Source organism: Solanum dulcamara, chromosome 1, assembly GCF_947179165.1.
Source record: "Solanum dulcamara chromosome 1, daSolDulc1.2, whole genome shotgun sequence".
Lineage (NCBI taxonomy): Eukaryota > Viridiplantae > Streptophyta > Magnoliopsida > Solanales > Solanaceae > Solanum > Solanum dulcamara.
In genome coordinates, this window is record NC_077237.1 from 85,032,671 (window position 1) to 85,046,821 (window position 14,151).

General features: G+C 33.3%; 2 protein-coding genes across 2 annotated transcripts; both read right to left on the bottom strand.

Annotated features, from left to right (window-relative positions):
• Window positions 1-3,288: 3,288 nt before the first annotated feature.
• Window positions 3,289-8,092, bottom strand: LOC129881446 (enoyl-CoA hydratase 2, peroxisomal-like). Its single transcript, XM_055955655.1, has 11 exons — window positions 7,853-8,092; window positions 7,750-7,772; window positions 7,360-7,465; window positions 6,906-6,976; window positions 6,599-6,671; window positions 5,901-5,940; window positions 5,502-5,574; window positions 5,276-5,426; window positions 4,887-4,957; window positions 3,649-3,822; window positions 3,289-3,562 (listed from the first exon to the last, which is right to left on the bottom strand). Exons 1-11 carry the CDS (start codon window positions 7,913-7,915, stop codon window positions 3,475-3,477), a joined length of 933 nt encoding a protein of 310 aa, XP_055811630.1. The 5' UTR covers window positions 7,916-8,092; the 3' UTR covers window positions 3,289-3,474.
• Window positions 8,093-9,774: 1,682 nt separating this feature from the next.
• Window positions 9,775-13,874, bottom strand: LOC129881425 (L-ascorbate oxidase homolog). Its single transcript, XM_055955634.1, has 8 exons — window positions 13,651-13,874; window positions 13,404-13,513; window positions 11,820-12,090; window positions 11,419-11,530; window positions 10,975-11,320; window positions 10,524-10,892; window positions 10,348-10,426; window positions 9,775-10,248 (listed from the first exon to the last, which is right to left on the bottom strand). The coding sequence occupies exons 1-8, from the start codon at window positions 13,783-13,785 to the stop codon at window positions 10,036-10,038; spliced, it is 1,635 nt and encodes a 544-aa protein (XP_055811609.1). The 5' UTR covers window positions 13,786-13,874; the 3' UTR covers window positions 9,775-10,035.
• Window positions 13,875-14,151: the final 277 nt, after the last annotated feature.

The window sequence follows — 14,151 nt, forward strand, 5'->3', positions numbered from 1 at the left end:
AGTTGTTTTCGATAGACCCTAAACACAAAAATATTGTTTTTCAAAAAACGATTTGAAAGAAAAGCAAGAGTAAAAAGCTAAGATGAAAATATTAAAGAAACAAAAATATTAACAGTACAAATATTATTAAGAATAATCAAATTAAAATGACTTAAACAACATTAGTAATTACTCCCTTCATCGTCTCAATTTATGTAACAGTTGAAAAAAGAATGACGACATATTTCTATATACTTTTAATAACAATTTGATTTTAAATTTTCTATTTTAGACTTGATAAAATAATTAATATTCGGACATTTCTGCCACCGAGGTCTATTTGAAACAACCTTCCTACCTTTGAGGTAGATGTAAAATCTGTGTACATTCTAATCTCTCCAAACTCCACAGTATAAGATTATATTAAATATATTATTATTATTATTATTATTATTATAATACAAATTACAATTGTTTTACAATTTGTTTTTTTTTAAAAAAAAACTTGGTGTTCAGTCATAACTTTGACATTGTGGGTAGAGCCCCATTTTTGGAAGTGCAAAAGACTTTGAGCACACTTGATGCAGATGAGTGATTTCACATTAAAATATACTATGAAGATTGTAAAGAGTGCAAGGAAAAATAAAACTAGTAGCCTCATGATTGATATCTGACATTTACATTAAAGTATAATGGCCATAGTTCTTGGTCTACCTTCTAATTAAAGCAGACCAAATTAAATGCTTTTAATATATAGTAGTTGTAGTAGTCATACTATGTCATGAGTATAATTAAGTGCCTACCTACCCAAACTATTATACTCTTCATTTTAATTTATTTATTTTAATTTTATTCAGCATGAAATTTTTTTAAAAAAATAATTGAATTTTTGAGAATTGGTTGGTGTATATATATCTCCCCATGACCTATCTTGTTGATTTTTGGTTTGGTAGTAATTGTTTCTAGCATTTCGAGCCCATTTGGTTGATAGAAATCGAAAATTAATTACCTTATTAGATTTAGCATAATTATACATAGTTTGGTTGGAATTTACATCTTATAAACACAGGCTAAGTATGTGTCTTAGTCAGATATTCTCCTAGTTCATATAAGATTCAGATAAAAAAAAATTATATAAGATTCAGACTAGGTTAGGTTAGGTTAGGTTAGGTTAGGTTAGGTTTATGAAAGTATGGTTCTTGCCTCCCTTGTTTTCACCGTTTTGCTCCTTTGGTGACTTGAATTCACAATCTTAAAATTGAAAGTAAGGGGTGCTTACTATTCAAACAACTCTCTCTTGTCAAAATAAGAATGTGTGTATCAACAATGTGAAACTATGAGACGAAAATGCCCTCAAAGTAAGTACTATTGTATAACGATAAACCTTCATTATTCATCACCTCATAATAATTCTTTCATTAAAATATCCTTGTATTATACTAATAACCGCATAAATAATCACTTATTGTATTAGTTATCACTAGGATGTTCACGGATCGGATAAAACCTATTCAAATAGAAAAATCAAATTAAATCGATTAAATAAATTTATTTTATTTGGGTTTGGTTTTAGATTTTAAAAATAGATATTATTTGATTTGGTTTTGATTTTATTAAAAAAATTCGAAGAAATAATCGAACTGAACTAATAAATTATATACATATATTTTATTATTATACACACATTATATATTGTTTTTATAAACAATTTTAAATATCTTATATATGTTGTCATCAAAATTTGTTAATAATTTATTCATTAAAGCAAAAACGCTCAAGACGTGAACATTTATCTTATTATTTCATGTATGTAAGTGTCTATAACAATTCTTGGTGAGATTAGGAATGTCACTGTCTCTTTCTTCTAAGTCAAAATGGTGAATTTTAAAGTTTTATTTACGGTAAATTTAGTGATTGAAAGTTTTGTAATGTCAATCGTTCTACCTATTATTATTTTTTTGAATGAATTGTTGTCTTTTTTCCTCTTTTGAATGAATCATTTCTTTTCTTTTTGTGTTTATGATTAATAACCAAATCAAACCAAACCGAAATCAATAACAATCAAACTGATAAATGCATATTATATTTGGTTTGGCTTGGTTATGATAATTTGAAAATCGATTAAATTGGTTTGATTTTAATTTTGACTAACAACCGATCCAAACCAACCCATGCACAACCTTAATTACCACACAACAATTCTTTTATCATTAAAGTTAGTTTATATATACTATTTAAGAGTATTAGTACTTTTAGAAAAAATTACACAAATTTATACTCCATATCAAAATTACTGAGTTTATATGAATCTAGTATCCTAGAGCTCCGTATGCCCCCAAGTGACTACCCCAACCACACAATATTTTCTTATATTACATATTTCTATTTTTTGATTTTCATCTAGTGTTCGGAGTCTGTGGAGCCCAACAAAATTAGGATCGCGCACCCATTTGAGGATGGCGTTTCCAACCAGATTTTTTCCATATCCAAAACTCGAACCCGAAATTTCTAGTTAAGAGTGAAGCACTCCACCACAACCCATGTTGGTCTTATATTACATATATATGTTACTGAGACATTATTTTTCTTCTTACTCGCCGAACACCAAAAAATAAATAAAACATTTTAATTTTATTTTTCAAAAACCTTTTCTTTCCTTCCAAACCCACCCTTAAAATCATTTCAATTTGATTCAAGTTTCCCAAGTCTATGACTCATGACCAACACAGTACATAGATTGGTTCTATATATGTAAACTTAAGACCCTCTTTTTACCAGAAATATACTACAATAAACTCATCATTTAATATTCCTTGAGTTTATAATTTGATAAAGTACTATAAATATAAATTATGTATTTTAAATCGGGTGAAAACGAGCTTTAACCAACGCCAACAACCTATCCTGAGTAATCCTACAAGTGAGATCTTGACAAGGGTAAGATTTATGTAAACCATATCCCTATATTTTTGTGGGGTAGAGAGCTTCTGATAGACCTTCAACTCAAAAAAAAAAGTTATTCAGAGAAGGGTTGCAAGAAGCCAAAAAAATAAAATGATAGCAACATATCAAGGCACAGAGCAAAATAAAGCAATAAATAGTGAAAAAACACAAAAAAAACTACAGGATTACTTAATACTACTACTACTACTAATGAGTAAAGGATATGGGCATTGCTTCTCCCACCTAATGGGGACCAAACTCGGCTACTTACTAACCTTTTACCCTAATCCGCTACCATCACATTCTGCAAATGATGACAGAAAGATAGAACACTACACTGTCATAATAGCAAGTGCCACATAGGTGTAGTAAATTTAAACTTAAGCAAAAGGAATGATAGTTTAGATTACTACACATGAAGCTCTCTCCATAGTAATGTACCATGAGAATTCAGAAATGAACTTAATATGATCAAGATCTATAAATAGATTAAAGTACGAATAAAAATTATTATACAAAACATTATTTCCTTTATGAGCGTGCCATGAGCACTCACAGAGATGAACTTAAACGATCAAGATCCACAAATCCAAAAAGCACTGCCCGGTTACGTTCCTTAACCTTCACTTGATAGATAACTCTGCACATTCCAACTGGCTATTTTAGTCTGCTTAACACCAATAGATAGAACGAATCATATAGTAAACGATGTACTAATTCACATACCTCAACCCTTCCAACCACATTTTTGTGATTAGAGTTTCTCCTGGATAGACATGTAGTAGAAATCTGCCGGATATGATCTTTATCATGGTCTGATCACCTACGCAAATACATTTAATGATAGCCCTAACTGCAAATCCAAGTGTGCACAACCCATGCAGTATTGGACGAGAAAATCTGGGCAAATATATCAAAATAAATTAGATTGCAGAGCCATATTGGTAAATGCAAGAAAATAGATAAAAAGAAAAGATAGTAACGTGATATTACTCCACTAGAACTAGAAATATAATGAGGCTGACATTTCAACTTCAGCATCCCAGAAGAAAAATCTATCCATCAGCTGATGTACTAATGAAAAAGAGAGTTAATTGAAACTTCAAGTAGAACACAAAACTTTAAATAAAAGAAACACCTTTCTGGATCAGGGTATGGCCTTACAGTTGCAGAAAATATGTCAACCAAGGGCATTGTCGAGCTCCACTTGTTAAAACCATGAATATTACGAGATGGACAGTTATGTCTAAGAATCATTATCCAAGTTCAGATTTCAAATTCTTGAAGTTAATAGTTTCTCCACTTATTTTCCGACATGCATTTCCATCAAAGGACTCATCTTTTAGGGGTATGTCCCAGAAGAAAATGAACTCTAAAGATGGTTTAGGAGTGCGTACTTTTTACTCACTACAGTTGTTGGAAGAAATTGTTAGTGGGGCAGGGGGTTTAGGCCTAAGACCAGGGGAACAACATTATCACGAAATATTGCAGTGAGGAACTCTTAAATCGTTTCCTTTTTCTTTCCTGTTCACCTAGTCCACAGGCTAGGCTCGCTGCATCAGCATTTTAGATGGGCAAAGTTGAAGGGACAAAAAGCTTACCTCTCTTAACAATATACTAGCTGTAAACCTTAACTAATACTTCCAGTTAAGAAAACTTATTAAGTTTGGTAACATTTCTTTCTAAAAGTGGGAGAAAATAGCAAAACTTGCAAGTTACCACATTATATGCTCCACACGCAACATCTCTAGTTTGACAAATGAATTTTCTTCATATTTAGTGCAAACAGAAGGGGGGGTCCATGTCTAATATCACACAACTTTAATAAGCATCAATAATTGGCAAACATTGGCTACTAAATAGCTCAAGGATTAAAAAACATAAAAGTTATTGGCAAAGAGAAGAATGTGTTACTCATAAAATATAATAATAGTTGTATATAGAGTTGCTCATTAGTAGATTACCCTGCAATTTCTGCAAACTTTGGATCTGAATGCAATGGATTGTAATCACCAGATAGCCTATACAGCAAAGCCTGCATCACCGCATTAGAGTCGTCAAAAAAATCCAATAAAAACAAGTATAAAAGGGCAGCCCGGTGCACTAAAGCTCCCTCTATGCGCAGGATCCGGGGAAGGACCCGACCACAAGGGTCTATTGTACGACAAGTATGACTAAAGAATTTTCAAGCCCTCAAAGACGATGTAATTATCAGAATTAACATGCCTTTGACAGGTATAGTCCTACACAACTCAAGTAAATACAAGCATAGCGCGTTCAAGGTACAAATACTGACGCTTAGATTTATGTAATAATTAACCATAAAAATCAATAGGCAACTCATGTGACCTACCTGTGATGCATGCGTACATTCTTCAGATACAGCAAAGGGTTGGCTTTTGGGTATTTTAGGAAAGGCAGACTGATTACTACGATTGCAGGAGTAAGAGTAAGGCTGAGATGACTTCGAGAACCCACCAGCTCCCCTCAAGTAAACAGCCAAGCTGCAAGTAGTATGTGGTGTTTACTGTTAACTTAAACATAATAGGTCTAGGCATGTCAGTTAAACTAAAACTCACCGGTTCATGCACAGCCGTTCACCAGATTCTTTCTCGTAACTCACAATTTCTACTTCAAGAACGGTTGCTTTACCTGTTGCAAATCAACAATTTGTAACTTACATATCTTATCTTTTCATTGCTATATCTCACAGAAGCAATGACAGAATATCATTTAGATTTCTGTCAATTTATTTCCAAAGTGCCTTAGCTAGAAAAAAAGTGAAGTTTCAAAATTATAAATTCAACCCATTCCCACCAAGTGCACAACAATGGGAGTCTTGCTATAGACCATTTGCCTCAAACTCAAATGCCTCACATACAGCTGTCTATATGTTTCTTCAATTCTCCAAATTTAATATTACACGAACTTATTTAAGTTCCTGCATAGTTATTTATGTTTACTAATCATAATCATACCTTTATCATGCAATCCAGCAATTCTCGTTTTATTTAGTATCTGCCACAACAAGAAGATCAAGGAAATAACTCATCTGGACTAATAAAAGAAAGGGGGGAAATGATAAAGATAATTAAGGTTAATAACAAAGACTAAGATGTATTCTTGCAACACAAAACTATAATTATAATTTAAACAGAGTCATGTTTCAAGTGCTGCCAAGAGAAGACTCCACTGCCCTCAACTACGTTTCATTGTGGCCAGGTACAAGAATTTGTTGAAATAACTAGACCCAAACATGTAAATATAAAAGTGAAAACATAAAAGCTTTGGCGCGGATATACATATACAAGAAGTGAACCAAATGCCACTATCCAAAAGTTGGGCATGAAAGCCGAGGTAAAATATGTATTAAGTTTAATACACATAAATATATGAGCTTTGGGAATGAAAGTTGAGGTTTGTAGATAGAATGTTGCTATTATATGGATAGAGTTATAGAACATCTATGCAAGAAAGTTATAACTAATTGGATGGCGAAAAATCTTTTCTCAAGAAAACATCTATGCAAGAAAAATTGCTACAAATAGTTGGCGAGGAAAAATTACTCAAATATTACTGTTGATCTTCATCCGTTATAGAATACCTTCTGTATGTAAATTTAAGAGAGAAACTATGGTGTCGCTAGATAATTGAAGGCATTTAGCCAGACACTTACACAGCCATGGGAAGGAAGTGGCTTATAGACTTCAATGTATTGTTGGCCGTGCAGTAGAAGACGTGGATCAAATCTAGAAAAACGAAAGCAGAAACAATGCTCTTGAGCTAACATTAAGCAGTGTAGAGCAATTACATCTCTATTCTAGTCAGAAGAACAAGCAATTTTTCTTTCTTTATCACTTCATTAAATACACGGAGAAACAAAAGCAACAATATTGCATCTTTAAGGAAAAATGGATACACATAGAAAAGGAACCGACCCCCCTTCCCCCAACCAAAACTAAAACAGGATGTGTTTTACTCACTGCAAGCCTGGAAGCTGCTCAATTTGCGAAGAAACTCCAAGAGTGAACAAAGTAGAAAAAGTTGGCAAGACCTACAAATATAAAAGGACACAAGCAAAAAAATGCAAATCAATAACAGTTACTGATTACATTTCATCTCTTAAACCTTTGCATTCCTGGATAGTATAATTTAGTGATTACTTATTACGCCAATAAAGTGCGTACATTCCCTTCTTTTTTGTGCAAGTACAACAAGGGCATTAAGGATGAACAATTACTCAAAGTATGACCTTTTGATGTTTACTAGACATAGTAAATCGTTAGCAACAAGCACGTCCCAGTTAAAGGTACCTAAGCCGTTCCGAAGATAAAAATTTCACCTTCGCCGTCACTAAATCTAACAGGTTGGTCTATGGCTCGACGTAAACCATGTTACACTACACAAAAATTCATCACTTCCTACCATAACAAATACCTGAATGAATTCCTGACCATCTTGATGATAAACATATTTAAGTTCTTTATCATCAATAGCATCCTTTGAACATGCTCCTACGCCAAGAGCATAAATAGCAGCATCCCTATATCATAATTAACAAGAACATCATAAAAGCAAAAAAAAAATATCCAAAAATGAAGAACACAACCTGAATTCAAGCACACATATTTACGCGAATCAACGAAATTAATAACGAAAAGAGCAAATTGCATAGGTGGATCCAGAATTTAAGCTTGGCAAAGGAATCATACAGCTAATCCGGATTAGTTCAGATTGAATTATAGCTGATTAATGATGAATCTTAAGTTAATCAATCATTAAGCGAAAAGAAAACTTAAGAAATAAAAATTCCAACCTAGCAAGTACCTTTCAGTGTAAGTATGTAAGTTCTGCAAATACGAAATAAATCAAGATTAGTGACGGGATTAAGCTAAAATTGAAAACCCAGAAAGGAAATAGGATGAAAAACCTCAGGAAATTTGTGGGAAATGACTAATTCAGGATTGATTTCAGAATTTCCAGAGCTCGCCATTGAATCTTTGATTGAAGAAAAAAAGAGAAGAGAATCCTCAATTTCGTACAAGATGAACTTCTTGCAGCAGAGGTGAATTAACACAATCGTTTAGGACAAAAAATTGGTCATGGGTTTGGAACGACGATCGAGATGGATAGCAGCGACCATTAACTTCCTCAAGTAATTTCAAGATTTGATTTTTCAACTTAATCAGATTATCACTATCCGTCTCTATTTGTTTAATTTTATATAAATTTAATAGATTATTTGATGAGAGAGACAAGAGATAATTAATCTCGATATTTATTTTAAAATTAGTTTATTTCATGTTTGATTGAAATAAAATTGCGGGATAACTTATATCGAGATTAATTATCCTGAGATTATAGTGTTATTTTTATCAATTGAGTGTGGATAATTAATGCGAGATAAATATCTCGGAATAACTTGTTTCTAATCAAACAAGCTCTAATGTTTACTTATGCACGTCCAACGTTAGAAGATATACATGTTAGATAAAGTCAAGTTAAATGGCTCATTTAAGTAGTGAATAATTTATTTATATACTGAACGCTTTTGTAAACACGCACATAAGTTTTTTAAAAATATAAATCAAAGAGTGTCTAATAGCAATGCTGTATTATGTTTTCAAGTATTAATTTAAATAGGCATAATAAATAAATGTGTCATTTAACTTGACCTCAATTGACATTTATGCTCTCAAACTTTGGATGTGCACAAGTAGACACTTAAATTTGTATAAAATTGAACAAATAGACACATTCATCCTATGTGGCATTCTACATTGTAATTTTTTGTCTTACGTGTATTGTGCCACGTAGGATGTGTTTGTATAATTGTTTAATTTTATATAAGTTTAAGTGTCTACTTTTGCACACTCAAAGTTGGAGGGCATAGATGCTAACTGAAACCAAGTTAAAGAGCATATTTATATTTATGCCATTAAAATATGTCATACTTCAAGTATATAAATAAAATTATTAGCAAAGTTACATGAGCGCTCATGAGATACAAGGGAAACGAGTTGAAGTGCTTAGTTATCAATTGAGGTATTTAGATTTGCAATTTCAAAATTAAAATGCATAAGTGCCACCTGAAGTCAAATTTGAATGTTTATTTATGTATTATGCATTTTAAAATAACTAAAATTCTGAACCATTGCAAGTGTAAAATCAAGCAGTAGGACTTCAAGATACTAGTAGCAACATTATGCAAACATGAATGGAGACAAAGTACAATGAGTCAAATTCACCAATTCTGACTTTATATGACTGAAGAACTCTGACTTTATATGGAAAAACAGAAAAATAACTCAAAAGCTAATGAAGGAGATCGACAACTTGAACAAGCGCACAATAGTTTAAAGTAGAAGCAGCTTTAAGTTGGAATTCAGTAGAGCAACGGGGTAAAGGAATTGATCAACTCATTGGCTCCATGACCTAAACGTTGTAAGTTCAAATCTTGTTCCTGCCTAATCACTAAGCGGATCCATTGTTTATAAGGCATCCCAATGCAACCGAAAAAGGGGAACTCCTTTTCTATTATAGAAAAGTTTGATGTCAAAAAGGAATTAACTAAAGGAAATTTGATGTACTTACTAATAATTATAGAAAGGGGATGCGCTCATGCATGCAAAGAAAGCTCGAATCTTCAAAGTATCCTTAGAACACGAGTTCAAAAGGAAATTTGCTTGGCGTTTTGGGCATTGATTGGGATGAGTCAAGTATGGCTATTTATTTGGTACCCTCAATTTTCTGACTCTGTGAACGATATGTTAGCATAACTTCTAGTCATAAAAATAAAGGAGGCAAACGTAAAAAAGCATGAATTTCTACTCATAGATATGATCATTGATATGAAAACAACAATTCAATTGTTTTTATTAAGACAATTAAAACAATGAGGATAGAACAGGATACAACGAAGCGAAGAAAGAAAGAATGGGACCTTGAGTTAAGGTCATTCAAACTAGTTTGTGGTAAACTAAACAAGACAAGTAATAAGCTTTTGCTTCAATCCTAATATAACTTTGCTCTCTGAGGTTTTGTACGTAAGTCAATTTCTTCTCTTATTTCTCACTTTGGCCTATATGATTTTCATGAGTGTTGCAGCTTAGCTTAGAGCGGTCTTTTATGTCGACCAGCCACATCACCACATAAAAGAGCATTAATTGGAATGGGATATTCATCGCGCCAAGAGGTTGATGTCGTGTATACCCTCATGTATAACTGCTGTCCTAGATACTGTCGCGCCCAAAACTCAGATCTTAGGTTCCACATTCCCACATTGTCTAATGAAATGTATATTGCTGTCCATGACTTGGGATACACCTGCATTTTGAAACATTTTATCGTGTTAATTTCCGTTCTCATTATAGTCGAGGCAGAGTAATATCAAATTCTGTTCCATCTTTTTTTTTTCAATCTTACCTGAGTTGTGATTCTTGAAACTGCATCGCGGAGATTGTATTGGTCCCTACTAGCCGGAGTCCATTTTCCTCCGTCCATGCTGCATTAACAATATCAATAGAAGCTAATTAAGAATGAATTCATACATCTACATGACATTAGAAACGACTCGTGTGTTTTTTTCTTCAAAAGCTTACCCTACTACCCAAAAGGCATAGCCGTTTAGATGCCAACTCTGCATGATTCCCTCCTTGTTCTCGAATACAATCTCAATGAATGTCCTGTAATCAGTTTGCAAAACAGATGTGTCAAGGTAAATTCCTTTACCGGTGGGGGCATCGGGTATGTTTCCGGGGGTGAATCCACCAATGTTGAAGTAGTCAGCAAGCTTGAGGGGAGTATTACTTTTAGTTGGCACAAAGGACACACTGTTGACAGCATATCTTTGCTTGCCATTGACTTGTCCAGCAGAATTCGCAAGCCTGATAGTTCTAGTCGTGTTGATCATACCATAATGGTATGACCCTTGTGGGTTTGGCCTTGGTCCACTGGCGGTCAAGTTGGTCCTAAAATGAGTACCAAAGGTTAGAAGCACACAAAATGATTTTCTTGATAAACAAACACAAATATCAGTTGATTGTATCTTACCTAATAGAACGGGCCTGGGTAAGGGACCAATCAATTTCGATGGTTGGACCACCAGGGGGAGGGCCAGTGAATTCCTGGTTAGAGTTGCTGTAGTGAAGTACACCGGTGGTAGTAAGGAGAATAGACGAGAAACGATTTGAAACAACAATGTAGTAGTCCTTAGGAGCTTGATCAGCTGTGATGAGGACAGAGTAGGTTTGTCCAACATGAACGTCGAGTGAGGAATATGTCTCTTGCATTGTATGTGTTCCTTCTACTTCTACCAATTTCATTTTGTGTCCTTCGATACGAAAGTTGAGTGAATGTTCCAATCCAACATTTGATATTCTTAGTCTATAAGTTTTCCCTGTATTCATACAGAATTATAATACTCATTGTTAGATTATAACATTTGATATTCTTATAATTTCATATAATAAGAAATAAAAGGCAATTGTTTTTCACCTTGATCAACTGTGAAGGAAGCGCGATTAGGGCCTTGAGGACCGTGGCCATTGATATGAAGGGCATCAACAAAAGGCAACTTGTGGTTTCTGTCAAGAATTGATTTCAAGTACTGCATAAATTGAAGTTTTAAATCCAGTTACTATCTGAACAAATCAGCAAATATCCGTAGGGTGAGGGTCAGCTTAGAAACCTCGACTAATTCCACAATGTACCTGATCATAGATATCAGTTAACTTTGTCCGCCAAGACTTTGACACGATACAAGACATTATATTGGGATTTGGGACCTATTACTATCCCTCCTCACTCAACACATATCATGATTTGTACTAAAGCTTCTAAAATTTTACCAGGGGACTCAACAGTTTATATATAATGAAAAGGTTCACTAGTCATACCGTGTGATTGCTCTTGTACCAATCGCCAATAAGGACGGTGAAATCACCAGTAGGCTCATCGAAAGGGACAGGAATCCCAGGCCTACTGAGGATCCTGAAGCCTCCAAAACCACCAGAAGCTTTGTGGAATGCAGTTGAAGGAAAATAGTAAAAGCTACCTATTTGATCCTTCACTTGCAAAATATATGTGAAATTCTTGCCTGGTGGAATTGGGCATGTAGTTCCCCATACTCCATCTTCAAATGAGTTTCTCCTATTTTGTATTCCATTCCTATATAATTTCGCAACATATTAAGTAGCAGTTTGTGTTTGGTTAATTAATTAGAAATGATTTTTTTATAAATATTATAACAACAAATTATTCGTTTTTGAATTTCACTATCATAAATGTTGTCGCGAGACAATAGGTGGATGACTTATTATAGGCATATCTGGAGGAGAAAGAAAAAAAAACTAGCATATGATATTTTGCCTTGTTGATATGTTGTTCTCCACTCTTACTTGACGAACTAATTTCAGGCCTTGATTCATTCTCAGCAAGGAAGGAATGAGTCGATTTCCGATTTGCGCTCGACCAAGTTTTATTGAAGTGCTTTTAAGGAAAAACTATTTTATGTTTTTAGCTTTTGAAAAAATAGTTTCTGCTACTAGGTACTCAAAAACACTTTTGTTTTCCCTAAAAAGTTTGGACATTGCTAGTGCTACTATTTAATATTATATAACTTCCATTTAGGGCAAAAAAATGTTGAGGGACATTGTTAGTGCTATTATTTAAATTCAAAACTAAATATTGGTGTAGTGAAAATGTGCACACATTTTGCTTTGTGCTTTTCTACTTATCTTGTTCACATGCCCTTCACATGATTACCTACTCTCTGTCTAGTTTTTCAAACATTTAAACATTCGTACAACAAACTAATAGGAACCATGTGACTTGTACAAATTAGAATTGACTCAAAATATTGTTGAACTTTTTCTACATTGGATCAATACAATATTCTTGAACCTTGATTACATCGTTATCTATGCTAGTAATTAGAAAATAAATTAATAGATGGCTTAAAACTAGTCAAAAAAGAATTAGATAAGAGAGCATAAATTTGACGTAAAAAATCAATAAAATGTAGGACAAATATTTTGAATGTTCATTATAGTTAGTAGGGAGTTTGCTAGACAAACATTATTTAATAGCATCTTTCGACGATAGATATGAACAAAAAGCTTTGAGAAAACTAGTGTTTTTTAAATTATATGAAGCACATAATAAAAATCAACGAATAATCACGTATAAAAGAAAAGTTAGTATCTTGATATCTTGAAATTAATAATGTTGTGATAATATCCATAGGAGTTTCGATGGAAAAACTTAGTGTAGCGTATAAATTTAATGTCACTTGTATCGATTCCAACAAATTTATGTTGGCCGTGACATCAATGCCCTCAGCCTCGCGAAGCATAAACCAAAACATGAATAACAACAATTCATGTTCATGTTTTCGCGAGGCATCGTAACATTATTAATGTCACGGCCAAATGAGGACGTGAGAAAGGAGAAGATTTAAAAAAAATGAAGAGGAAAATTACCAAGAAAGAAGAAAAGGCTCATCCAAATTGTTGAAGACATTGATAATAACATTGTCATTGGTGACAGAGACAATATCAGGACCAGGAAATTGCCCATTAATCAGAATTCCCTATACACACAAATTAAAACAGAATACTATAAGATCATCACAAAAGATTAAATTAAAAAATCCCAAAATAATTAAAAGGATAATTTTTTGTCATCTATTACTGAAAATAACAGCAATTTTTTTTTAAAGAAACCTACCTTTTGAGGAAGGCCTAGAGGCCAAATCGTTCCATAAGTAATATTCCATTCGAAGAATCTATAAGGACTCTCTGCTACTGTGTTCACAACTAGTAACACCACTAAAAACACCGCTAACTCTCCTTTTAGCAGCATTTTTTCGTATATTAATTCTATAAGAAAAGTTTCTCAAGTTTAAACTACGAAATGGGTTAAAAGTAGGAGGGAATTAAAGTGGACATGAAGATGAAGGCATATGTGTATATTTATAAGTGGTTACAAAATAGTTAAAAGTTAAGTGGGTAACTAGTGAGCAAGTGGCCCATGGTTACTCATAGCTATAAAAATAATTAAAGGAGGGAAATATTTTTGAGAGGGAGTAAATTTTAAAATGGAGAAGTAGAAGGGGCAAAAAGAATAAAGAAAAAGGATTGTATTGTCGGTGAGGAGTACATAGTGGATCTAGAAAGAATAAAAAAAGTTATTCAAATGTGGCTTATAGTCCCGCATGCAGATTTGGTT